A 27,267-nucleotide genomic window follows, 5' to 3' on the forward strand; every position below is an offset into this window, starting at 1 on the left:
TTAAGCCTTTGTGGGAATAGCACACAGTTTGTAAGGGTGTGGTTGCATTGCCATTTTTGTAACAGGTGCTTCGTTGAGTTTTTTCACTCCTTCAGGCAACTGGAAGCTGAAGGCCCTCAACAGGTTGGTCAGAAAGATGAAGATCTCAATTCTTGCCAAAAGCTTTCCCACACATATACGTTGACCTGCAGATGAGACAAAGCATTCATAAAGGGAATAATAATCACTTCTGTAGAATATATCCCATTAGCAAGGGAATTTGAAAAGATCTGTAACAGATGAAATAGATTTTCATGTTGAATTCTGGTATCTTCTAGCAGATTCAATTCCTAGTGCTGCCTAGGAATTGGGGAGAAATAGTCCAGGATGTCAGCTTTGCTGTGACTGCCATGGATCTCTCCAACTACTATTGGACCCCAGAGGTTGGTTTTTTGTTTCTGTCTGAACAAGAACCAGGATAACTCTTATAGCCATAGATGGATGTAGATGCCATTATGTTGAATGGAAATCAATCTTTGCAATAATTGGAGATTACCTTCTACAGACCATGTTCTGCAGGGATGAAGGGCCACTAAAATAGTATCCCATATTTAATATTTTCTACCACCCAAGGTATGGAGATAGAAAGCTCTATCTCTCCTTGCCTAAAACCTCTCGAGAGGCCTTTTAATTGACTGAGAAAATGTCTATGGAGATTCTCAGGCATTCAGGTCATGGTTGTCTCAAAGGTGTTTTTTCAAAAGGCAACCAGACTTTGGGTGTGTTTTTTTTTTTTTGTTTGAAGATGTTTTGCTTCTCATCCAAGAAGATTCTTCAGCTCTGACTGAATGGTGGAGGATGGAAGGATTTGCTGCAAGGAATGTAATAACTCTGTGGTCCAGATCATCAGTAAGAAGCTACAACTAAGTGAGTGTTTTTGGATTTAGCTAATAATTCTCCCCAAACACCAGAGTTAACTGTACAATCTAATCCATATCTTACAAAGCTCCAATGGTAGAATTGCCATCTGACTATTCCTTTGTAGTTCGAAGTTTATAGCCCAAGGGAATTTCAGACTCTCTTAGTTTTGAAACTAGAAGGAATAAGGATTCCTTGCTTTCCTGTTCAGGCCATGATGACCTCAGAACATCTCAGGGGTGGGGATGGTGAGAATCTATGAGTAATAAGATGCTTTGGGCTCATAGATGTACCTATTCCGAAGGGCAGAAACTCTTCCCGTTCAATGAACTTCCCATCCTTATCTAAAAAGTGATTTGGGTTGAATTCTTCAGGTGTCTCCCATTGCTCAGGATCAAGAAGAACAGAGCGCAGGTCTGGAATAATAACGGTCCCCTGTAAAAAAAATATAGGATGAAATAGAACAGTTTCATAATTGCAACAGGTAAAAAAGTACTAACAATATTGATGAAGCATTTGGTTTTAGCTTGCTTTTATGGACCCACATTTGTACATTTCGGGAGCAGTTTCAGAGAGCAGTAGCTGCTCAACGTTTAGCTTCCTTTCTTCCATCCCTTCCATTAAAACAGAGAGCTGGGTGCCTATTTATCACATCAGATTGCTCCAAGAAATGGACAAAAAACATATCCAGATATGACCAGTGATGCGATTCAAGTAATTTAACAACCTGTTCTCCCTAATAACTTGCTGGGTAGGCATGGCTGGGGGGTTGTCATGTCTCTGAGTGGGCATGGCCAATTTGATGTCACTCTCGGCAAGGTGGGGTGGCACAGGCAGGCCGAAGCGGCTGTGGCTGGAGCCTTTGTGCAGGAGCAAAGTGCCCCTGTGCTGGCATTTGCACAGCAACAGCAATGTTCCGCATTGCGGTACATTTGCACTCATGATAAACCACACTTCCTTCTGCTTCAGGCTCAGAGCTGTAAGCCGTGTTGGGAAGCACTGCGGCAGAGAGAAGCGGATGGGTCTGATTCTCTGGCGCCTCATCTCTTGCTGGATCTTGCTGCCCGACAGTCAGGGTTTTTGAAAGATTTTTGCCCCAGGAAACGACAGGTGGCTACTTCTGGCCTTTGTTGGTACAGCTGCGCATGCATCAGTCGCTCGGGGAGATGCACAACCTTCTCCCTGCCCCAAGACACTGGCCTGCCATGTTCATGGCCACTGCTGCAGCAAACATGGCAGGCCAGTGTCTTGGGGTGGAGAGCAGGTTGTGCGTCTCCCTGGGCGACCGATGCATGCCCAGCTGCACCAAGAAAGGCCGGAAGTAGCCTTTCACCATTTCCTGCTGAAAAAAACTTTTAAAAACCCTGACTGTCGGGCAGTGAAACCCAGCAAGAGATGAGGTGCCGGAGAATCAGAGACTGCCATTTCTCTCCACTGCAGTGCTTCCCAGACATGGATTATAGCTCCGAGCCCAAAGCATCGGGAGGCGAGGGCTGCCTTGAACGCAAATGTACCACAACGATGTTGAAACCCTGTTGCTGAGCAAAGGTAAGTACAGGGGTGCTTTGCTTCTGCACTAAGGCTCCAGCCATTGCCACTGTGCTTCAGCTGCCTGCACTGCCCCACCTTGCCACAACAGTGCCATTACCTCACTCCAGCTGGCGAGGGCTGCAATACTCTTTCCACACTTCTTGTACAGCGGAGATTTCCACCTGCACTCGGAGCAAGTCTCCCTCCCCCACCATCGCCCTTACCTTCTCAGGCCATGTGAGGAGTGACTGGGAGGGGAAGGGCCAGCCAGTGGTGGATTCAGCCGGTTTGTCAAACTATGCAAAATTTAATACCCGGTCTGGTTGAACCGGTGCGAACCGGCTGAATCCAATACTGGTCATGACTACAATTTTTAACTTAACTTCAGCCTTTAATCACTTATCATCTTTCTAGAATAGAAAATATTAATGGTTCTAACTTTAAAATCTAAGACATTTTTGGATTCAAACTCATAATCCATCCTCACAAGTTTGCTATTCTTGGTTATTCAATTTTGCATGACTACATTGGCAGTTTACAAACAAAGAGTTTATGTCATATTCTGATTTTCCCTCCATGCTGGACTACTGCAATACAGCCTGAACATGTTCCTCACCTTTGGAATGTGGTAACCCCTGATCTTCACATCCATTGTACTTTGCCTGGGAGCCCCAGTTAGCAAGACATATTTTAGACGCTGTATTTCATGAATAACAGCATTGGTGTAGGGCAGCTTCTTCCGATCCTGATAGGAAATTGACTGTGAGATGTCAAACACATCTTTAATCTCCTTCTGGACTTTCTCTAGAAAAAATAATGGAAATGAAGCTTTATTTTGTTCATTCAAGCCTGTTGCCACTAACGTTCTGGCCTTCTCCTTCAAGTTATTGCCAGCTTCTAGGCTCCATGTCAATTGGAATTCCAAAGTTGCAGTCCCAGTTGGACCTCCAATGCCTGTTGCCAGCTCATGGACTTTTATGCTTCTACTTGCACCAGACCACCTGACCGAAAACTCCAAATCTATCTCTGATCTCTGGGCATTGCACTCTTCCCACTGATCTCTGATCTGGGCCGTGTACTTCTCTGCCAAGGTCCCTGTTGACTCTCTAGGCCAGTTCTTGCTTCCACTTCCCCTAGCTTCTCATTCTTCTGGGCTGCAGCTCTGACTCCAAGCTCGCTTTTCAATACACCTTCATCAGCCTTTTGCCTTTAGCACACACTCTCCATCTTGACCTCCAGGCCTGTAATGTCTTCTGACTAGCACTGGGTTAGACTCACAGTAGGCTCGCTACCTCCTACCAGTCCCTCATTGTGCTGCCCCTCTCATGCACATATGCTCCCAATGGAAAGTTCAAAAGTTATTATACAACATCCCAAAAAGTTTCAGCAGTAAACCAAAGGTCGATTACCAAGCTCAGCATGAGACAAAATCTCAATAAGATTCAGTCCAAGAAATGACAAACAAAGTCCAAAGCCAGTCCCATACACAGGGTTGCAAATCAAGTCACAAAGAACAGGAGATAAGAAGCCGGACACATTGTTCCAGCAACACTTTGGATGGGATTCAATAGGCAATGCCAGTACAGTCCCTCACAATGGGTGAGATTGCCTCATCGTGAATAACCTGGCCAACCAGCATTGTGCCTGTTGGCCATGCATATCCTTTGATCAGGACGAAGTGTGGACTCCACCTCCTTAACCTCATTTGACTGCCAGCAGATACTCGTGATCCCTGCCTGGATCATCCAGGCTCACCTGTCACAGCTGTGGCTCCCTCGGCACTGTCTCAGCCTACCACTCATCCAATAGTCCTGGCTGTGGTTGCCCCATCAGGCTGGAACTCTCCACTCCCTGTTCCATCTCGCTCCGTTGCTGCCATGCTCTCTTTCCCCGAAATGTCAAGACCCGGCTCCTCCTTCTCTTCCTCCTCTGAATTCACATCAGGAAAGTGGTCTGCAGGAGGATCCATTACACTCATCCTGGTTATGTCCCTCAGTGCTTCAGACAACAGTCCTAGGTTGGCTCTGCCCCTTCCATCTCAAGCTTGGTAGACTTCTGCATTGAAAGTGTTAAATCTGACCTGATTTACACTGATTTCCAGTTTTTAGTTCCTCGCTAAATATTATATTGAGTATTCAAAGAAGGCTCTCTGTTCACTTATTTAGCATATGGCAGGCTTTCTATGTGTACATTTCCTTTAATCCTGCCAAGTTCATACTCCTGTTTATAGAATCAAGAATCTACATTGGAAATTATTATGAAGAATTGATTTCAAATAATTTCAGTGTATTTTAAAACCTGAGAGTGACTCTTGTTCCATGCCTGTCTCACCTTGGATGTTGGGATGATTGGTCAAGAGGAGAAGTGCCCACATCAGAGTAATCATGGTTGTCTCTGTTCCAGCAATAAAAAAATCATAAATACACAGAGCCAGGTTCTCTTCATTGTAGGTCGATTCTGAGTCATTCTTGCTCTGAAGTTTAAAATGGAAAATAAAAATTACAACAAATTCTATCCAGGTTTTCTGTAGTTATTTTTTATCTTTGTATCTCAAGTCTAGAGAATAAATACATTCCTGGTGGTTATGTAGGAATAACAATGCAGAATAATATTGCTACTGGTAGGTTCACATTAAGCCACTATCTTAGTTATGCCCAAATTGATGCATATGACTGCTCTAATTATCAGATTTTGTGGCTATTATGAAACACCATGATAATTTATGCAATGTTTAGAATGTGGATAATCCTCAACTTACTATCATTCGTTTGGTGATCATTCAAAGTTTTAATGGCACTGGAAAAAAGTGACTTACAACAGGTTTTCATACCATTGCAGCATCCCTGACCCTAACCTTAACCCTAACCCTGGGGTCATGCAATCACCATTCGTAACCTTCCCAGCTGGCCTCTGACAAGCAGAGTCAATGGGGAAAGCCAGATTTGCTTAATGATCACATGATTCAATTAACAAATGCACTGATTCGCTTAACAGGTCTGGCAAGAAATGGGGCAAAATTCACTTAATAGCTGCTTTGCTTAGCAACAGAAATTTTGGGCTCAGCTGTGGTTGCAGGTTGAAGGCTATCTGTGCTAGAGTCTTGTGAGACAACATTAACTTTGCAGCAAACCAGTGCAACTTTGTGAAGAATTGGGGGACAACTGATACAATACAGGCCATTTGTTTAGTGATAGAGAATTGTCAGAATTTAGGCAGCGTGACTAGTATTATGAGATAAACCCAGGAGCAAAACACAGCACACAGAGCCTTTAGATAATTAACAGTGGTTTTATCTACAGCTAAATATATAGACTTATACGTGGTAAATACCTTATCATACAGCTACTGACACAAGGAGAGCAATGAGATACACCATGAGAGAGAACATGAGTAGAAAAGGAAACACCGTCTAATGGCTTCCCTTATATAGGCAGCTTCTTACCCAGCTTCTTAAAGCAGCAGTAACCGTGTTGCTTCATTCCTATTGCATCAGCTTTCATCGTGATAAGCAAACCATTACAAATATGGCAGTCACTGAGCTAGAAAAAGCTTTTAAACAACTACCACATGGCCTGTTTCTTTCTCAACCACAAATGGTCCAATTCTCACCATTGCTCTTTATACTTAGTACGTACACTGTAACCAGAAACCTTCAATTACAACACCCATGGATGCTATTATATGCTGATGATATCATGTAGAGAGTGGAACCCTTGAACCATTCATTCAAAGATGGAAAACCTGCCTTAATGGTTTAGGAATGAAGGCCAGTATTAAGAGGACTGTATAGCTTGAATGTGTTAACCAGACCAATGATCCACTCAAGACTGATGGAATGAAATTGTAAATAAAGTGACTCACGATAACTTCAAATCAAGAACCTTTTTCTGAAAACATTGGAGAGGAAGACCTTTTTTCCTTGTTTCAAACTGTTTTACATTTTACAGATGGTTAAGACTGTAAAAGTATCTGTCCTTTGCTGAACATTTCAGGCAAAATAATCATTTCAGTATAAATCAATCAAGAATCCCTGTTAATTCTTCTCCCTCTTAATGGAATTACTTTATAAAAAGGGGAAAGAAGTGATAGGCAAACACGAGAGGATGACAAATGATAATAATTCTAGCTTACTCCACAAAGAATCTCCCTTGTTTAATGAGAGTTTAAGATTGCAAAAGTACGGACTTCTGGGAAGATGGCTAACTGAGCACATTGCCCAGGGAGAGATCTCTGAAGGATTTTTTCCTTGGGGTGTAGCTCTTCTGCTTTTTAACTGGCATCCCATCAGTTTCTATGACCCTCCCGGCCAGGTTGTGTCGAAGAACTTACCCTCTGAACCCTCCAATACAGCTGTAAACCGGCAAACAGCTTCTGGAGTTGAACCCCAAAGCTATCAGTATGCCAAAACCTTGGAGGAGAGGGGCTCCAATCTGTTTGAGGTTGAAGAAGCACTGTTTTGAAATTCACCTTTCAAACAGACAGTAAGTTATGTCTTTCTCTTCTTCTTCTTCTTTTTTTTTTTATTTGATTTATATGCTGCCCTTCTCCGAAGACTCAGGACGGCTTACAATGTGCTCAGCAATAGCCTTCATCCTTTTTGTATATTTATACAAAGTCAGCTTATTGCCCCCACAACTGGGTCCTCAATTTACCTACCTTAGAAAGGATGGAAGGCTGAGTCAACCTTGAGCCTTGGCGAGATTCGAACCCTGCAGTAATTGCAGGCAGCTGGTCTTAATAACCAGCTTAATAACAGGGTGCCTTAAACCCCTGTACTACCAAGGCTCTTCTTAATCACCTTCAACAACTTTTAATCTTTTTTAAGTCAACCCAAAAAGAGGCTCTTTCTAAATATAGCCTCTATATCTTTTTGAAGACTTGCAACATTTTAGGGATTTCTTTTTGTCTCAAAGAACAAAGAAGGCTGATAAGGCAAGCCAAATTAAGGAAGTGTGGTAAAAGAAAAAAAGCTGATGGAGAAAGATGAAGATTGGAAGCTGTGGTTTTAGTTTACTATTGCAGTAACTGGTAGCTTGATCTTCTTAGCTGTGGGTGGCTAAAATCTTCTGATCCTGTTTAAAAAAGGAAGTCAAGATGGTGAAGCAAAGTATTAGAGATATATTTGAAAGGCCTCTAAATAAAATGTGCCAATGTGTTGACCAGCTATTCTCTGATGATAAAAAATCCTCTCAAATTTGTTCTGAAATGCAAACATGTGGAGAATGTCACCAAACTGCTGAGGCATCTTCACAAGTAGCTGAAAATGCAGAGGAGTGTATCACACTTTTGGAAGAACCTGATATTAACTTTCACTACTATTGTTATAAACCTCTCAACTGAAATAAGAGCATCAAGAAAAAAAAATGGGGCTTTTCTTTAAGGACATTAACAAGGTTGAGAATCTCATGATAAAAAGAAAGACCTATAAATCTTTAATAAAACTTCTAGAGAAGAAAAAGATTTTATTCCATGAAGATAAGCTGGAAGGAATGACTTAAACTTAATGAGTTAACTGGAATGACAGTGAAATTTCCTGCTTGATATATGCAACTGAAAGAAAGGTTTAACCCAAGATTTCAAAATGTACATTTTTTTTACATATATATAGATATAAATATATAATGCTTAAGTAATTCTCAACATAGGCAAAAGGTACTGAAAATGTAATCGAGCGTACATATATTAAGAGAAAGTTAAAGAAAATGATGTGCCATTTTAAAGAAAAACTCTCTGTGTTAAAAAGGATGTTTATGTAAAAAAATATTATTCTATAAGGGTAGTTTGGAGGGAGGGATCTAAACATAATACTGAAGTTTAAAGCTTATATGTTAAGAAGTCAAAGAAAAAAATGTATTAGAAAGATTTGATTTTAAAAAGTGGCTTTTTTTAAGTTTATTATTTTGAAGGGAAAAATGGGTAAAAAAACCTCTTTTTTTTCAGTAAGGTCAAAGAATTTGGAAGAATACAATGAATTTTGTAAATAAAATGGTAACAGTTCACAAAGATTACTAGGTGCAAATTCAAAACACATTATTTTCATAGGAAGGAACATAAAGCAGGAATGGTTAAATTGATTATTTTATTCAAAGAGGAAAGTATGTTTTTATTTTGATAGCACTTCTGGAATTTGTGTTTGTGAAGAAAAAAAAATGAAACTCTGACTTTGGCTTTGTTGATTAGAAAGATTTGGTATTATAGGAATGGCTAGTTATATATTAATGTGTAAAAGCCCAAAGTTGAAGTTGGAGTGTGTTTATCTTGTACTGAGCTAGGTAGAGTTGGAAGTCAATGCCCCCTTTTCTTTCTTTTTCTCTTTCCCCCTGCATCTCACACCCCCTTTCCCCCACTTCCTTTCCCTCCCTTATTTTCCTATTTTTTCTTCTCTTCTTTGTATTTTATATAATAAAATAAAATCTTAATAATAAAAAAAGATTACAGAAGTACAATATAACCAGTGGTGGGTTTCAAATTTTTTTACTACAGATTCTGTGGGCATGGCTTGGTGGGTGTGACAGGGGAAGGATACTGTAAAATCTCCATTCCATCCCCAATCCAGTGGAAGGATACTGTAAAATCTTCATTCCATCCCCAATCCACAGGAAGGTTGCTGCAAAATCCCCATTTCTTCCTGATCGGCTAGGACTTGGGAGGCAGAGAATAGAGGGGGGTGGGGCCGGTCAGAATTTTTACTACCGGTTCTCCAAACTACTCAAAATTTCCGCTATTGATTCTCCAGAACTGGTCAGAACCTCCTGAAACCCACGTCTGAATATAACTCTTATTTAGAAGTAACCTGAATAAACATGGGCTAAATTCAGAATAGAAGTTGAATGAAAAAGAAAAAAAAAATCCAGTGAAATAAATTTCAGTAGCCCCTCCTGTTTGCTTATAGCAAAGAATATTCCTTATTTATGTATTAAACCATACCTTGTCAATCTGAAGAAGATAGTGATCAATGAAATCTTGTGGCTCATGCAGAGCGCTGGATTCCTTGTGTTTCTCTATTTCCTGTTTTGCAAAGGAAGTGATCACCTCTATAGAAGCCAAGGCCTCCTTGTGAGGGCCTGGAAAGTAGCTCATTAGTCGTGGGAACACAATAAACAGCTAATAGAAATGGAAAAGGAAAAGTTTATTTATTCCCCATTACAATTAAAGAAGACTCTAAGCAGCTCACAGTAATAGACCACACTTAATAACCAAAGAAAAACATTGCAAGTGCATTAAAACATGGCAAATCATACATGATGTCAGACCTCAAAAATCCTCCAGAAAAGCCCATCCCAAATTCTTGGAGAAAAGAATAATTATAGAGGCAGGTTAAGTATTATAAAGCTATTATAAAATTATCTTATTCTCTCATTCTCTCCAGGAGACTTTGTAAATATGGTTACCGATAGCTAAGTAAGCTATGATTCAAAAAATTAGACCAACTGGATTCACATGCCAAGCTAAACCATGTATGGGTTGGAGTTTCAATCTGCTAGCTTTTCATAACAGAACAACAGAGTTGGATGGGACCTTGTGGGTCTTTAAACCCAGCCCCCTGTTCAAGCAGGAGACCCTATATATCATTTCAAACAATGGCTGTCCAATCTTTTCTTTAAAATGTCCTGTGAGGGAACACCCACAACATCTGAAGACAAGCCATTCGATTGGTTAATTGTTCTCCCTGTCAAGAAATTTCTCCTTAATTCTAGATAGGTTCTCTCCTTGATTAGTTTCCATCCATTGCTTCTTATCCTGCCTTCAGGGGCTTTGGAGAACAGGTTAACCCCCTCTTCTATGTGGTTGCCCCTCAGATATTGGAACATTGCTATCATGTCAACCCTACTCCTTCTTTTCACTACATTAGACATACCTAATTCCCTCTATGTTTTATCCTCTATCCCGATCATCCTAGTTCTCTTTTCTGCATTCTTTCCAGAGTCTCAAGATCTTTTTTTGAGATCTTGAATATTCCAAGTGTGGTCTTACCAAGGTATTATTAAGGGGTACTAATGCTTCACATTATCTTATTTGTACCCTAGTACTATCATTAAATGTTGTACCTATGATTCGAATGTATCTTGTCTTTTTATGTACGCTGAGAGCATATGCACCAAAGACAAATTCCTTGTGTGTCCAATCACACTTGGCCAATAAAGAATTCTATTCTATTCTATTCTATTCTATTCTATTCTATTCTATTCTATTCTATTCTATTCTATTCTATTCCACTCCACTCCACTCCACTCTACCCTACCCTACCCTACCCTACCTTACCCTATCCTACCCAACCCTACCCTACCCTACCCTACCCTACCCTACTCTATCCCTCTATTAATACGGCCTAAGACTCTGTTGGCTTTTTTGGTGGCTACATTCAAAGAAGTTCTAGAAGTTCGGATGGAAGCAAGGGATTTAAATGATAAGGAAGCAGATGTTGGTTTCATATTAGGAAAAATTTGTAAGAACTGTTCAATTATGGACTGACCCAGGAAGTGATAGACCATCTTTTCGAGAGCAGTTTAAACATGGGGTGGACAGCCATCTACTGGTGAAACTGAAATGATGGATTTCTTCATGGGCAGAACCACTTTGGTACAGTGGTTAATGTACCAATCTAGAAACTGAGATATTGTGAGTACTACTCCCAACTCAAGCACTAAGTCAACTGGGTGATGGTGGACAGGTCCTGCTCTCTCAGCCCTAGGAAGTAGGCAATGAAAAACCACTTCCAAAACCTGGACAAGAAAACTGCAAAGATTTGTCCAGGTTTTCAACTTGAGTGAAGATGATTTAAGGGCAGACACACCTACTGGGAATAATAGTACAATACAATAGATGATTTCCAAGACGTCCTTCATGGATACTATTCATGTTTACATGAAATTATTGATATAAATATATGGTAGGCTTTGTGGGAGCTTTAATATAAAACATGACTCACCGCATGAAAAAAGCTACCAGTGTATTTCACAAGAGATTCAAGGGCTTGAATTAACTTCTGGAAGTTTTCATCGTCAGGAGCAAACTGATGTCCAAAACTCAACGCACATACGACATTAGAAACTGCATTTATTACTGGAAGTGATGGGTCAAATGGCTGTCCTGGAAATGAAGGTATTTTATAATGAATGTTTAAGGAAGAGAGCTTGTAAGGGGATGAAGGAATATAACTGGGAACTCTACCAATTGTTTCAAAAAGTAAAAAAAAAAATCAAATCAAATACATGTGTTCTTTTTTGAAATATGCAAAATGGAAAAAAATTTCTGCAGACAGAGATTTGAGCCATTACATTACCCCCAAATTACATACCTTTTGTTTGTCTAAAGATCTCCACCAATGTCTGAGCTCCATCTTCTATTTGATGCTCAATGCTTTTCTTGCCCAGGCCCAGCTTCCGCAGAGAAGTGATACCAATGTGTCGCTGCTGTTTCCAGATGTGACCATTGGAATTAAGAATTCCTGAGGGCATCAGCAGAAAATGATAAATGATTCCTGATGACATTCATGTTAAAAAACCAGTTAAGTTTAGTTCTTGAGAAATATGTCTCTGGATTTCAGGTGGAAATACCAAACCCTTGTGGCATTATTATTATTATTATTTATTGGATTTATATGCCGCCCTCTCTCCAAAGGACTCAGGGCAGCTCACATTAGCGAAATAATCCCAATAAATACACATTAAAACATACTAAAACATACTAAAACCAATTTAAAACAGTAGACCCCATCAGTCCAGGCTAGGACGTTTAAACAGCCATGTCTTAAGCTCGCGGTGGAAGGTACAAAGGTCCAGGGCCAATCAGAGACCCAAGGGAAGTTGATTCCAGAGGGTGGGCGCACCCACAGAGAAAGCTGTACCCCTGGGGGTCACCAGCCGACATTGTCTAGCCGACGGCACCCTGAGTAGGCCCTCTCTGTGAGAACGCACCGGGAGATGGGAGGTCGATGCTGTTTGCAGGTGGTCTGACAGATATCCTGGGCCTAAACCACGTAAGGCTTTATAGGTCATCACCAGCACCTTGAATCTCACCCGGACAGTGGCAACCAATGCAAGTCACGCAGGAGAGGTGTAACATGGGAGTATCGGGATCCTCCCATCACAACCCGTGCGGCCGCATTCTGCACCAGCTGAAGCCTCCAAGTGGTCTTCATGGGCAGCCCCAGGTAGAGAGCATTGTAGTAATTAATCCGGGAGGTGACTAGCGCATGAGTGACTGTGCATAGGACATCGCGGTCCAAGTATGAGTGCAACTGGCGCACCAGGCGAACCTGGGCAAATGCCTCCCTGGTCACGGCTGTTATATGCTCCACCAAGCCCAGCCGTGAATCCAGGAGGACACCCAACTGGCATGTTGCCACTTCGTAAGATTCTGGCTATGTTATTTTTTTATGTAAAAATATTTATTCATTTTGGGAGTCACATAGATACCGGGAGAGGCATGTGGTATGGTGACCCCAGATGCAATGCTTGTCAGTCTCTATCTTATATGATGGACATCAAAAGCTTCTCAGATGATGTAAACATTCATGAAAGAAAACATATTTATTTATTTATTTGTTTGTTTGTTTGTTTGTTTGTTTGTTTGTCAACAAGTACAAGGAAACAAGTAACAGTATAGACATAGACATGGACACATGAAAAAAAATTCTCACAAATAAAAGGAAATAAATAAGCAAAACATAACCATAAACACATAAGATGAGTACATATAAATGGGAACAGTAGGACAAGGATGGTAGGCACGCTGGTGCGCTTATGCATGTCCCCTTAGGGACCTCTTAAAAAACATGAAAGGTCTACGGTAGACAGTTTAAGGTAAAAAGTATGGGGATTAAAGAAACTAACAACAGAATCAGGTAGAGTGTTCCAGACATTAACTACTCTATTGCAGAAGTCATATTTCCTACAATCAAGATTTGAGTGAATTATATTGAGTTTGAATCTATTGATAGCCCTTGTGTGTTATTACGGTTGAAATTAAAGTACTCATTTACAGGTTGGATGTTTTGGTAAATAATCTTATGAACTAAGCTTAGGTCGGAACATAGACGATGTAATTGAGGCTATCGAGGCCTAAAATTTCAAGCCTGGTGGGATAGGGAAGTTTATTTTGAGCAGAGGATTTGAGTACTCTTCTAGTAAAATATCTCTGGACCCTCTCTAATGTGTTGATGTCTGAAATACAGTGAGGGTTTCAGGCAGGTGAGCAGTATTCAAGTATAGGCAGGGCAAAAGTTTTGTATGCCCTAATTTATATGTGACAGGATCCATCTGCAATTTCCTCCTACGAGATTGAAACTAACCAGCAAAATAGGCAAATTGCTTTTTTATTCACCAAGTTTAATCAAAATACTAATAAAGGAGACTATTTGTAGCTCAGAGTTGAAATGAGGGGGTCCCTTGATGCTCTCTGAGCTTGAGTGTTTTCTTGCAGGCTTTTCACTACCCAAATTCTAGGTCTCAACATCTTTTCTGTAATGTGGCGACTAAAACTGGAAGCATATTCCAGGTGTGGTCTCACCAAAGATTTATAAAGCAGTACTAATACTTCATGTGATTTTGATTCTATGCCTCTGTTTATACAATCAAGGGCTGTATTAGCTTTTTGGGCTGCAGCCACACACTGCTGGCACATGTTTAAGTCATTATCTACTAGGACTCCAAGGTCCCTCTCAGAGTTACTGTTTTTGAGCCAGGTTTCACCTAATCTGTACTTGTACCTTTGGTTTTTCTTGCCTAGGTGTAAAACCTTGCTTTTCTCTACATTAATAGGGCAATGGAGGTGATTGATTGAGTAATAACAGCCCGTTGTTCCACTCTGTCAAGATCTTTTTGGATCCTGAGCTTGTCTTCTGGGGTGTTGGCTATTCCTGCAAATTGAATGGGTTCCCCTTCTATTCCTTCAACTAAGTCATTTATGAAAATATTAAAAAATACTAGGCCTAAAATGGAACCCTGTGGCATTCAACTGCTTACTTCCTTTCATGTCGATGTAGTACCATTAAGGACTACCCGTTGAGTACAGTTTGTCAGCCAGTTACAAATCCATCTGGTGGTCATGCTGTCTATCCCACATTTTTCTAGTGTACCAAGAAGTAGATTGTGATCTACTTTGTCGAATGCATTACTGAATTCTAACTTCACTATGTCCACACCATTTCTCTGGTTTGCTAATTTAGTCACTTTATCAAAGAATGAAATAAGATTGGTTTGACCTTGTTAGCTTCATTGCCACAAAGCAAAATGATTATTTGCTGGACATCATTAATGTCTCAAGGAAATCACCTCTAGAGTTTATGAAATCAGGCAGCAAGGTAGAAAAAGCCAGGATGTATTAACTTTGCTAATGCCCATTTGACAGAAAATATTAGCCAAGTTCATGGGCTGGAAGATATAAATCAGGAAGATATAGGAGTGCAGTTTTATCAAGATATTACTAAGTTACATTATGAAAAAAGGACCACTTTCTAATCTCTAAGAAACCAATTGCTTAAATTTAGAATTTAACTACAATTTTGGTTTCTTCTTAATCATATACCAGTCAGAAAATGTAGAAGAAATTTCAATTCACTGACAAATGCAATTTGTCTCCCTGCACTTAAGAAAACATGAATCTTCCTAGAACAGGCTATAGCTGCAGGTTGGTAATAGGAACAACCAAGCTATCATCAATACAAATAAAAATAGTTTGAGAGATTACAGGGTCATAAAAAGAAAAAAAAAAGATGAGAAATACTAATTATACAATTGTATATTTAGTTACAGAAAAACAAGCTATGAATCATAGAATCCTGGAAGCCTAGCATGGAGGTATACTAGTCCAATCCTAAACTCAAGGCAGGACCCTTATACTGTACGATCCCATGCACATGATTCTACAGTCTATTTTTGAAAACCTCCAGTAATGGAGCCCCTGAAACCCCAGGAGTCAAGCTATTCCATTAATTAATTTCTCTCACTGTTATGATATTTGTCCTTATTTGTAGGTTGGATCTCTTTGACAAGTTTCCACCCATTACTTCTGGTCCTGCCTTCTGGTGCCCTAGAGAATAACCAAATCCTGGACTTCCGGTTTTACTTCCGTTGCCTTCGGAGCCTGATCCGCGAGCTCTGTGATCAGCTCTGATCTCTCCTTATCGGAGGGTCCAAATCCAGACCATAGCCACCCCGGAGGATTGGTGAAGCAAAGGGGGACCACCTAGCAGGTAGAGGGGAGACGCATCCCCCCCAAACTAGAAAAGCCCCCTCCACCAACAACAAAGAGCAGCAGCAGCAAATATGGCTGCCATGTAGCCGAAGATGACCTGAATACACAAGACTGAGCAGGAGCAGAGAAAGTCAGTCAATTGTGAACTGGGCAAAAGAATAACTTTCTTTGAAAATATCCCCAAGAAATACAAGGGGGAAGCATACTGGAACTTAATAATTATATATTAATAAGCATACTGGAATTTAATAATTTTAAATTTTGTATTGGTATGTGTTTTAGTTCTGGCTGTGCACCGCCCTGAGTCCACTAGGAGAAGGGCGGTATACAAATTGAATTAAATAAATAAATAAACTATTTGCTAGAGGCGGAATAAGCACATTTACAAAAAAAAAAGTCATAATATTTAAGAAGAGAAACTTTGTAAAGAAAACTAAGTTAAAAAATTGAACTCTCAAAGTGAAGGCGTGACATTGAAAAGGTATTTTTTAAAAAATATTGGAATTTGATCTGGAATTTGTTTACATTTTATTACTATCAAATTTTAGTACTATTTGTTCACCCACCTATTGTATTTAAAACCTAAAATAATTAAAACTGGATTATCAGCACTAGGCAGAGAGGCAACACCAAGCTGAATCATGAGCGCCATCTGCTGCTAAAAGGAGAACTATGCACCTATGGGAATTTTTATCTTTGTTGGATTATAAGGATTTATTTATTTATTTTATTGGTTCGATTTATATGCCACCCTTCTCCGGAGACTCAGGGTGGCTTACAATGCATTAAGCAATAGCCTTCATACTTTTGTATATACCTGCTTAGTAGGGCTTTCGGCCCCCCCACAAGCGGTGTTCTTTTTTATACAAAGTCAGCTTATTTACTTCAAATCTACTTTAAATTTCAAAATTACAAAACTGTTGAGCAAATAAAAATGATTGGAAAGGACGTGAATAACCCCCTGGATGTTTTTTTTTTTTTTAAATTGGACAGACTGTAAAATAGAAATAAGTGAAGATAATGATATAGAGCCGACATACCTTTGGGTACATTGACCTACATTTGGGTCAATATTAAAGTGGGGGGGGAGGAAATGACATTGCCATAGGTCTATACTACAGGCCACCCAACCAATCAGAGGAAGTAGATGAACTTTTTGCTAGTCAGCTAACTAATGTATGTAGGAAGCACATCACAATAGTAATGGGGGATTTTAACTATCCTGACATCAACTGGGAGACAAACTCTGCACCAAGTGGAAGATCCAACAGATTCCTAACAAACCTAGCAGACAACTTTGTTTCCCAAAAAGTAGAGAAGGGAACAAGGGGGTCAGCCATATTGGACTTCATTCTCACTAACAGAGATGAAATGATAGAAGGTGTTGAAGCTACAGGAACCTTGGGGGCAAGTGATCACACAATATTGGAATTCAACATTATGCAAACACAAGTAGTAGAACAAAGTCAAACTAGAGTCTTGGACTTTAAGAGAGCTAATTTCAATAAACTTAGAGAGAGCTTGAGAAGGATTCCATGGATGAGAATCCTCAAGGGGAAAACAACTCAAGAAGCTTGGGAAATTTTGAAAAGTGAGATTATAAAAGCCCAGTCTAGCACAATACCAATGAAGAAGAAAAATAATAGATCTCAAAAGAAACCAGCATGGCTGCATAAAGAACTCTCTAACAAATTGAAAGACAAAAAGGACAAGTATAAAAAGTGGAAAGAGGGGCAAATAACTAAGGCAGAATATCAGCAAATAGCCCAAGCCTGTAAAGATGAAGTGAGGAAAGCTAAGGCTCACAATGAACAAAGGCTTGCGACTAAAGTAAAAAATAACCAAAAAAAAAAAGGCTTCTTCCAACATATTTAAAACAAGAAAGAAATCAAAGAAACAATTAGCCCATTGCTGGGAGAAAGTGGCAAGAAGCTGACAAGCAACAGGGAGAAAGTAGAACTATTTAACTCATTTTTTGTCTTTACACAAAAGGAAAAAACAGTCCAACCTATCAAAAAACAGATTAGGAACACAAGTTAAAATAGGGAAGAAAATGGTAAGTGAACACCTGTCTACCCTAGATGAGTTCAAATCACCAGGACCAGATGGATTACACCCCAAGGTTCTGAAGGAACTGGCAGATGAGATCTCAGAACCACTGAACTATATCTTTCAAAGAGCACAGAGGAACTGCCAGAGGATTGGAAAAGAGCTGATGTAGTTCCCATCTTCAAAAAAGGAAAAAAAAAATAGATCTAGGAAACTACAGACCTATCAGCCTGATCTCAATACCAGGGAAGATTCTGGAAAAGATAATCAAACAACGAATCACCAAACACCTAGAAGCAAACCAAGTAATAACCAAAAGCCAACAAGGGTTTGTCAAAAACAGATCATGCCAGACTAATCTTATTGCATTCTTTGAAAAAGTGACAAAATTAGTGGATCAGAGGAATGCTGTCGATATAATTTACTTAGACTTCAGTAAAGCATTTGATAAAGTAGACCATAACCTACTACTAGATAAAGTAGAAAAATGTGGGTTAGACAGCATCACCACCAGATGGATTCATAGCTGGCTGACCAACCGCACTCAACGTGTAGTCCTCAATGGAACTGCATCTACATGGAGGCAAGTATGCAGTGGAGTACCCCAGGGCTCTGTTTTAGGCCCAGTGCTCTTCAACATCTTCATCAATGACTTGGACTAGGGGATAGATGGGGAACTCATCAAACTTGCAGATGACACCAAGCTGGTAGGAATAGCCAACACTCCAGAAGATAGTCTCAAGACACAGAAGGATCTTGACAGACTTGAACATTGGACGCTATCTAACAAAATGAAATTCAACAGTAAAAAAAGCAAGGTTCTACATTTAGGGAAGAAAAACAAAATGCACAGGTATCATATATGTGGTACCTTGCTCAATAGTAGTAACTGTGAGAGGGATCTTGGAGTCCTAGTGGATAACCATTTAGATATGAGCCAGCAGTGTGCAGCAGCTGCCAAAAAAGCCAACACAGTTCTGGGCTGCATTAACAGAGGGACAGAATCAAGATCACGTGAAGTGTTAATACCACTTTATAATGCCTTGGTAAGGCCACACTTGGAATATTGCATTCAGTATTGGTCGCCATGATGTAAAAAAGATGTTGAGACTCTAGAAAGAGTGCAGAGAAGAGCAACAAAGAGGATTAGGGGACTGGAGGCTAAAACAAATGAAGAATGGTTGCAGGAACTGGGTATGTCTAGTTTAATGAAGAGAAGGACTAGGGGAGACATGATAGCAGTCTTCCAATATCTCAGGGGTTGCCACAAAGAAGAGGGAGTCAAACTATTCTTCAGAGCACCTGAGGGTAGAACAAGAAGCAATGGGTGGAAACTAATCAAGGAGAGAAGCAATTTAGAACTAAGGAGAAATTTCCTGACAGTTAGAACAATTAATAAGTGGAACAACTTGCCTGCAGAAGTTATGAATGTTCCAACACTGGAAATTTTTAAGAAGATGTTGGATAACCATTTTCTGAAGTGGTGTAGGGTTTCCTGTGTAAACAGGAGGTTGGACTAGAAGACCTCCAAGGTCCCTTCCAACTCTGTTATTCTATTCTATACCAAGATATTAAGGATTTTATAAAAGAATAACCTAAGGAGATGATGGAAATATTTGGCTGTATGGATCGTATAGAGCAAAAACTGGAAAAGATAGTACAAGAAATAACAAGTAAAGACCAAGACAATGAGGAAAGAACGGAAATAACTGAAATAGAAGAGGAGACTGTAGAATCAGAAAATCAAAAAGAAGAAAAGGAAAATATCTTAGAAGATGTGAAAAGGAAATGGGAGAAACAGGAAGATAGCGGGGGAGAAGAAAAAGGGGCTAGAATAAGTAGTCATAGAACAAAACAACAGGGGAAAAGGATGAGGGGAGAGAAAGTTAGAAGTCATAGTCAAAATACAGACCTCAAAGTAGATGGAATAAATGAACTAAAAGAAGTATATGGGAGGCAACCTAAAAAAAAAAAGATTAAAAATTTGGATGAGGGTGAAAGATGTGGGATAAAGGAGAATGAAAAGAAAGGGAGTGTGAAGCAAACATTTTATGAAAGTATTTTAATAATGTGCATGAATATTAGAATCATATAACTTGGATAATTGTTTATATGTAGTGTAAGAGATAAAAAATATTTTTGAATATATGTTAGAAATGTAGTAACATAATTAATATAAGAAATGAAGGATTAGAGAAAACATAAACAAAAAAATGTGATTACTAAAGAAAAACTAGAGATAGATTATGATTGATATATTAGAATATTGAATAAGGAAGAAAGGAAAGATCACGTCTTTGATTATTAGAATGATAAGCAAAAGGGGAAAAAAGAGGGCTAAAATAGAAGTAGAAATATGAGGGGGAAAATAGTAAAAATAGATATTAAGATGATATGAAGTATGATAGAATTATGAGGAGGTTTAGAGTTTAAAGATGACAGTAGAAACTATGTTAGTTAAATTAAAAATGAAAATGGATTGTAATTATTAAGAAAAATATTGTAATGTTTATTGAAATGTATATTGAAATGTATGAAACCCAGGAATCAAAACATTCATGAAATGAGATGTATAAAATAAAAAATTAAAAACTTTTTTAAAAGAGAGAGAATAATCAAATCCCCTCTTCTTTGTGACAGCCTCTCAAGTTCTAGAAGACAACTATCATATCCCTCAATCTTTCCCTTCAAATAGGCTAGATATAGCTATTGTCATACAATTTAACCCTTTCTCAGCTTCTCTGCACACTTTACAGGATCTCAACATCTTTTTTGTATTGTGGTGACTAAAACTGGATGCAGTTATCTTAGTATGGTCTCACCAGCATGGTGTAAAGTGATAGTGTCAATTCTCATTGTCTGGACGGTATCCTTGTTTTGATGCAACCTAGAATTGCACTGGCTTTTTGGCAGCTGCAGCACAACACTGGCTCATACCTAAGATCCACTAGAACATCTAGATCCCTCTCACAAGCACTACTGTTGAGCCAGGGACCATTTTTCTATACTTATGCACCTAGTTTTTCCTGACTCGGTGCAGGACCTAATGTTTCTCTCCTTTGAACTACGTTGTCAGCGTCTCAGCGCTGACATAGAAAAGGGAGGATGAAGCCTGAACTTTTGCCTCCTAAATCCCTTTGAAGATTCGGTCTCCTTGGAGATGAGGAGGGGGGAAACATTCCTGTGAACTGACAGGAAAAGGAATCAGGAGAGTGACTTGGAAGATAGCCAATGTGAAGCAGAGAATTGGGGATCGGAAAGGGAGGGATTGGGGGCCAAAGGTCAGTATTGACCGCGAAGAGCCAGGATCCAGTTGCTGTACTCGAATAAAGAGAAAATTTCCTTAAAGATTGGCAGTTTGGAAGTTCATTTATTTTGAGATAGCATCGAAGCCTGACATACGTCTTATTGGATAAGGCCCAATGCTCAAGTCTGTCAAGATCCTGCTGCATCTTGAGCCTATCTTCTAATGTAAGGGCTATTTCCCCCCAATGTGGTGTCATCTTCAAATTTGATGAGTTTACCTTCTGTCTATAAATTAGAATAAAAATAGTTAGAAATACATCATTCCATTCTCTTTAATAAAACAAAGGATAGAGGTATAAGAATTCTAGCAAGTCAACTAATTTTCATTTTAATCATATACATCCCTCTCTCCAAATATACTATTCCACAGAGATGATGTGAAGGATGGAAGGATTTAACAACTAGATGACTGCAAAGAATATAAATCCTTCCATTCTGTACCATTTAGTCAGAAGTGAAGAAGATTCTTGGATAAGAAGCGAAATGTCTTCAAGGGAAACGAAAATCCAGTTGCCTTTTGAAAAAGCACCTTTGGGATAATCAAATTTATAACTCAATTTGGTGTGAAACTTTTTGTATTGCATTTATTCATAAAAGGAACTATTCCATAGGGGAAGAGGAGAGCTCAAAATATAGAAGGATAGTGCGGGAGGGAGGGAGAGAGAGAGAAAAATTTCAGCCCTTGGTATGAGAACAAAAGTATGATGTTAATTACAAACCATCAAATTTATTATCTGGCAAATTGAGAATTTGAAAACCTAAATGACTGCACTAATAAAAGACCCCAGAAACAAAAGTACTGCTAACTTTTAAAGAGATGATCAATTCATACTGTTATACAAATGTTGCTTTCTGTGCAATTCCTTTGGAATGGCCTTGCGCTGATTTGCTCACTTCGTGCTCAATTTAGGATCTATCAAGTACCAACTCCTGTTGGCTTAAATTTTTTTTTCTTTTTTAAACTGTTTTCTTCTCTTTTTTTAGGTGTCATTTATATTGGTATTGAATGTGGTTATTTAAATTGTTATTTTGATTTCAAGCAAGATCATTAAAGCTGCTGATTTTATTTCAATTTTAGAAATGTTATTAGCTCAGAATAAATCCCAATTAAATCTAATTCCATGATTATGTGGGTAATCAATATGAAAGTAATGCTTTAGGTGGGTTGATGATCATATAGAGAGAATTGGTTAAAATCAAATTTGCAAAATTTGAAGAAAGTGGCCAAATTTGAAGGAAGAGGAAAAAATATTACTCAAAAAGAAAGGACTAAAGTGATAAAGGAAAATGGAGAGTTTTAGTTGAATGGGGATGTTGAGAACCTCAGAAGAAAAAGATGGATGTTTAGTGAAAAAGAAGTAAATGTCTAAGAATATAGGAATGTAATGAACCAGATACTGTAGAATGCAATGGAGATGTATAATAATTTGGTATAAAGTGAATTATAGCTATTTGCTTACCTCATGCCATTAAGTCATTTTGTTAACTATCCCTTACTTCCCCCCGCCCCATGCTATGCATAATATCACCAAAAACTATAATAGTCTGGTGGTTATTTAGGTACAATTTTTTACTACTTGCACTTACCCCTTCCTTTCCCTAAAGTACTCAAGAATGCATACTCTGGTCGATCAGAGAATTCTTCTGGGAAGCTGGTCATTACTTCTTTCACAGTTTTGAATCCAGACAGCACTACTAGAAGGTAAGATCCAAGCCACAAAGAGTATATATTTCCATATTGTTTTGCAGGCTGCCAAGTGAATCAAAGTTGAGAAATATTACAATCAAATAAAACAGATTGTTTATAGTTAATGTGCCAAAGTGTATTTTATTAATAATAAAATACTTTAATAAAGTATTTTAATAATAATAAAATACATTCTTTCCTAAATCCTCAATTCCAAGACCTTTCACCATATGCAATTGTCTACTCTTTAGAAATTTATTTTCTCTAAGATTCCTGCCCAGAACTTTTGTTCTTATGCTTCATTTATTTTTCTCCGATGTTCCTTTCTCTATGTTTCTACCTAAAATCTAGTGTTATATAAGTCTAAATCCTAGTGCTATTGCTATTCTAGAGTTTATGGGCTGCCCTAAAAAATTGTTCTTCAACCCTATGGGTTGTAATCTGAATTAAAATTGGGCCACAAGAGCAATTATCCATCTGAGTTATTGGGTGAGTTGTTAAAAGAAAACAACTATAAAACAAACAAGAAATTTAAAAAAGTGCATTACAAAAAGAAAAAAACAACTAACACACATACACATACACATAAAACTACTACACCCATCTCCACAATCCCCATCGCAGACACACCAACAACAGCTAAACCTCCTACAACCTACCCTATCCCATTGGGCCCACCACCTCTGGTGATTACAGAGAATGAGGTGCAAAGCCTATTTCACAGACAAAAGCCAGGAAAAGCACCAGGTCCAGACAAGATAACACTTCTTGCTTAAAAATTTATGCTGAACTGGCCCTCATTTTCACCCTTTAATAAATCACTAGAGATGTTTGTGTTCCTTCCAGCTTCAAATGCTCTACTATGAAGAAGCCCACCATCAGGGAACTGAACAACTACAGACCTGTTGCTCTAACATCTATAGTTATGAAGACCTTTGAAAGACTAGTGCTCAGCCACCTGAGAACAATCACAGATCCACTGTTAGACCCCTTGCAATTTGCCTACCGAGCAAATAGATCAACAGATGATGCTGTTAATATGACTCTGCACTACATCCTACAACATCTTGAATCTGCAAAGACCTATGCAAGGGTCCGCTTTGTAAACTTCAACTCAGCATTCAATACCATAATTCAGATATTCTTCTAACTAAACTAAATCAGCTAGCTGTACCTGACCATACTTGTAAATGGATCATAAGCTTCCTAACAGACAGGAAACAGCAGGCAAAGCTAGGCAAAATCACATCAGATACCTGTACAATTAGCACAGGAGCCACCCAGGGCTGTGTGCTATCTCCACTTCTCTTCTCTCTATAAACCAATGATTGCATCTCAAAAGATCCATTTGTTAAATACAGAAGTTTGCAGATGATACAACAGTGATTGGTCTCATTCAAGACAACAATGAATTTGCATACAGATGCGAGGTTGAACAACTAGCCTTGTGGTGCAACCAGAACAATCTTGAACTAAACACACTCAAAACCGTAGAAATGGTGGTGGATTTTAGAAGAAAACCTTCTATACTACCACCTCTTACAATATTAGACAACACAGTAACAACAATACAGTCCTTCAAGTTTCTAGGTTCTATCATATCTCAAGACTTAAAATGGACACCTAACATCAAAAACATCATCAAAAAAGCTCAACAAAGAATGTTCTTTCTGCACCAACTCAGAAAGCTCAAACTGCCCAAAGAGCTGCTGATCCAGTTCTACAGAGGATTATTGAGATCATCTGCACCTCCATAACTGTCTGGTTTGGCTCTGCAACCAAACAAGACAAACACAGACTTCAACAGATAATTAGAAGACAGAAAAAACAATAGCTACCAACCTGCCTTCCATGGAGGACCTGTATACTGCACAAGTCAAAAAAAAGGGGGCTGTGAAAATATCTACAGACCCCTCACATCCTGGACATAAATTGTTTCAACTTCTACCCTCAAAAAGACGCTATAGAGCACTGCACACCAAAACAACTAGATACTAGGACAGTTTTTTCGCCAAATGCCATCACTCTGCTTAACAACTAATTCCCACAACACTGTCAAACTAAGACTTTATTCCTATTATTACTGTATTACAAACTAAGACTATATTACTCACTACCTGACTCTGTTGTTACATCCTCAAACCCCCAAAACTTTAATCTTAAACTGTCTACCATGGACCTCATTCCATTCCTAAGAGGTCTATAAGGGGGCGTGCATAAGCGCACCAGCGTGCCTACTGTCCCTGTCCTACTATTCCCATTTATTCATATTTATTTAATATGTATATCAGTGATGAAATCCAATTTTTTTTACTACCGGTCCTGTGGGCGTGGCTTGATGGGCATGGTGTGACTTGGTGGGTGTGGCTTGGTGGACGGGGAAGGGGAAGAGGAAGGGGAAGGATACTGCAAAATCTCTATTCCCACCCCACTCCAGGGGAAGGATATTGCAAAATCTCCATTCCCACTCCACTCCAGGGGAAGGATATTGCAAAATCTCCATTCCCACCCCACTCTGGGGCCAGCTAGAGGTGGTATTTGCTGGTTCTCTGAACTACTCAAAATTTCCGTTACCAGTTCTCCAGAACCTGTCAGAACCTGATTGATTGCTTATTTGTTCCCTATGACTATCATTAAGTGTTGTACCTTATGATTCATGACGAATGTATCTTTTCTTTTATGTACTCCGAACGTGCTGGATTTCACCCCTGATGTATATAATTATACCTGTTTATACTTAAATGTTTATATGTTATGTTCATACTTATACTTGTTTTCTCATACATGCTTGACAAACTAAATAAATAAAAATAAAATTGAAATAAATTATTCTTCTCTTCCTTACTAGTATCTATCTCTTCCCACTTGTATCTTTCAATTATATTGTTTTTATTTGTTTCCTAGTACAATTTGATAACTTATTAGTAACCTTGACTATCACTGTGTTGTATCTTTTTATTTTATATTTTATTCTCCTTATGTACACTGAGAGCATATACACCTAAGACAAATTCGTTGTGTGTCCAATCTTAATTGGCCAATAAAGAATTCTATTCCATTCTATTCCATTCCATTCCATTCTATTTCTTATTCTATATTATTCCCTCCAGTTCTATACTGATTTATTCATTGCTACAATATTAGTTTCCTAAAATTTTTAAACTAAATATATTTGCAAATTATTAATCTATCATCTATATATTATATTAATGAAAAAAATAGTTAACAAGAAGAACAATGATAATAAAAAGGGCAAGATTAAAGCTTTAAAGCCCTCTGTTTACAAACTGCTATTGTAATCAACTCAGAAAATTTATCATGGCATCTTATCTATCCCAAATCATCTCAGAAGTTAACAGCGATTCAACCAAAATTAAATATCCATATTTGTTTCTAAATACCATCTCTTATCAATTGTTGTCTGATTAAATATAATAAATCCAATCTCCAAAGTTGGTCTATCTTCCCATAAAAGTCCAGATCAAATTGTTTTCCAGTTAAGTGGGATAAATCTATTCCCCAATCACCATCAATCCTCCTAAAGAAAACCAATTTTTCACTTCTCCACTCAGGTTTCTCCTGTTGTAAAGAATTCAGGGAGATGTGTGCAATCAACTCAGTTATTTTTAAGTCTGTACCCAAAGGTGCTTTTTCAAGAGGCAACTGGACTTTCTGGTTTTTCTAAGTCTGTACAGTCCATATTTTTTTCCAATGAATTTGCTGCTTTCCAATCACATTCCTTTTTTGAATCTAATTCATCCACAGCTACATGCATCTGAATATTTTCCACAAACTTTTTGTGGAAAAGTTCATCAAACTTTTTAAGTTTTTAAAAAGGCTTTCAAGTAGGGATTCCAAGTTTCCAAACTTTTTTAGATACACATTTCCTTCAGCAGCCATCTTGAGGAGAAAATACTTCCTTGTCATACTGTATATGACTCATGCAGACAGTGGAAATAAATTTTGTCTAGAATTCAGATCCAAAAAGCTTTATAAATTATTATGGAATTGAAGAATTATAAGGGTCTATTTAGGCTATAAAGTTCCACCTATTGTCCACCGCAGGAATATAGAACAAAGCATCTTCAACAGAAGAATGTCTAGATTCATTTGAACAAAATGAAGGGGAACCCACCTTCTCTCTGAAGAATTGGTTCCATTATCAAATATTTCTGATAAGATTGAACTAGAATCTGCCTTCTAAAAATTCAGCCCCATTATTTCACATAATGCTCTGTGAAACAGCTATAAGCAAATCTTTCCTGAATATTCTGGAATGGTGAGGAAAATAACTAATCAAGCGTCATCCCTAGCATTTGAAGAAATGTATTCTTCATTGTGTGAGAACGTTTTACTACATTTGTCCACAATTTTGGTATAAAGAAAACAAGTGAGAATGATCTTGCGTTTTACTGGTCAGAATTAAATACCTTAAGGAAGTAATCTTCACGGAGCCAAATCCCGCTTGCCAAGACAGAGCCAATGAGAGGTAGAGCCAAAGGACCAGGAGGCAAATGTCTTCGGGACCAGAGTTGTTTCAGGAAGAAGAGAATCTGCAGAGGAAGCAGCAAAAAACACAAAAATATCCCTGTCACGATCAT

At 38.6% G+C, this 27,267-nt stretch overlaps 1 protein-coding gene across 1 annotated transcript; it reads right to left on the reverse strand.

Moving 5' to 3' along the window:
* Positions 1 to 27,267, reverse strand: LOC139318038 (cytochrome P450 2J5-like). The gene is made up of 9 exons (XM_070945282.1): positions 27,097 to 27,267; positions 22,567 to 22,729; positions 11,726 to 11,875; positions 11,357 to 11,517; positions 9,355 to 9,531; positions 4,759 to 4,900; positions 3,044 to 3,231; positions 1,191 to 1,332; positions 1 to 185 (listed from the first exon to the last, which is right to left on the reverse strand). Exons 1-9 carry the CDS (start codon positions 27,265 to 27,267, stop codon positions 1 to 3), a joined length of 1,479 nt encoding a protein of 492 aa, XP_070801383.1.

The sequence above is a fragment of the Pituophis catenifer genome, unplaced genomic scaffold (genome assembly GCF_029215685.1).
Source record: "Pituophis catenifer annectens isolate HBS135680 unplaced genomic scaffold, rPitCat1.0.hap2 SCAF_6, whole genome shotgun sequence".
NCBI lineage: Eukaryota > Metazoa > Chordata > Lepidosauria > Squamata > Colubridae > Pituophis > Pituophis catenifer.

Excerpts from the sequence above, each read along its gene's own strand:
- LOC139318038 (XM_070945282.1), bottom strand. The coding sequence starts at position 27,267 with ATGATCGTGACAGGGATATTTTTGTGTTTTTTGCTGCTTCCTCTGCAG. Across the intron at positions 22,730-27,096 it reads GTGAAGATTACTTCCTTAAG|CCTGCAAAACAATATGGAAA; the intron begins GTATTTAATTCT and ends TTCACTTGGCAG. Across the intron at positions 1,333-3,043 it reads GGGGTTACCACATTCCAAAG|GGGACCGTTATTATTCCAGA; the intron begins GTGAGGAACATG and ends TTTTTTTTACAG.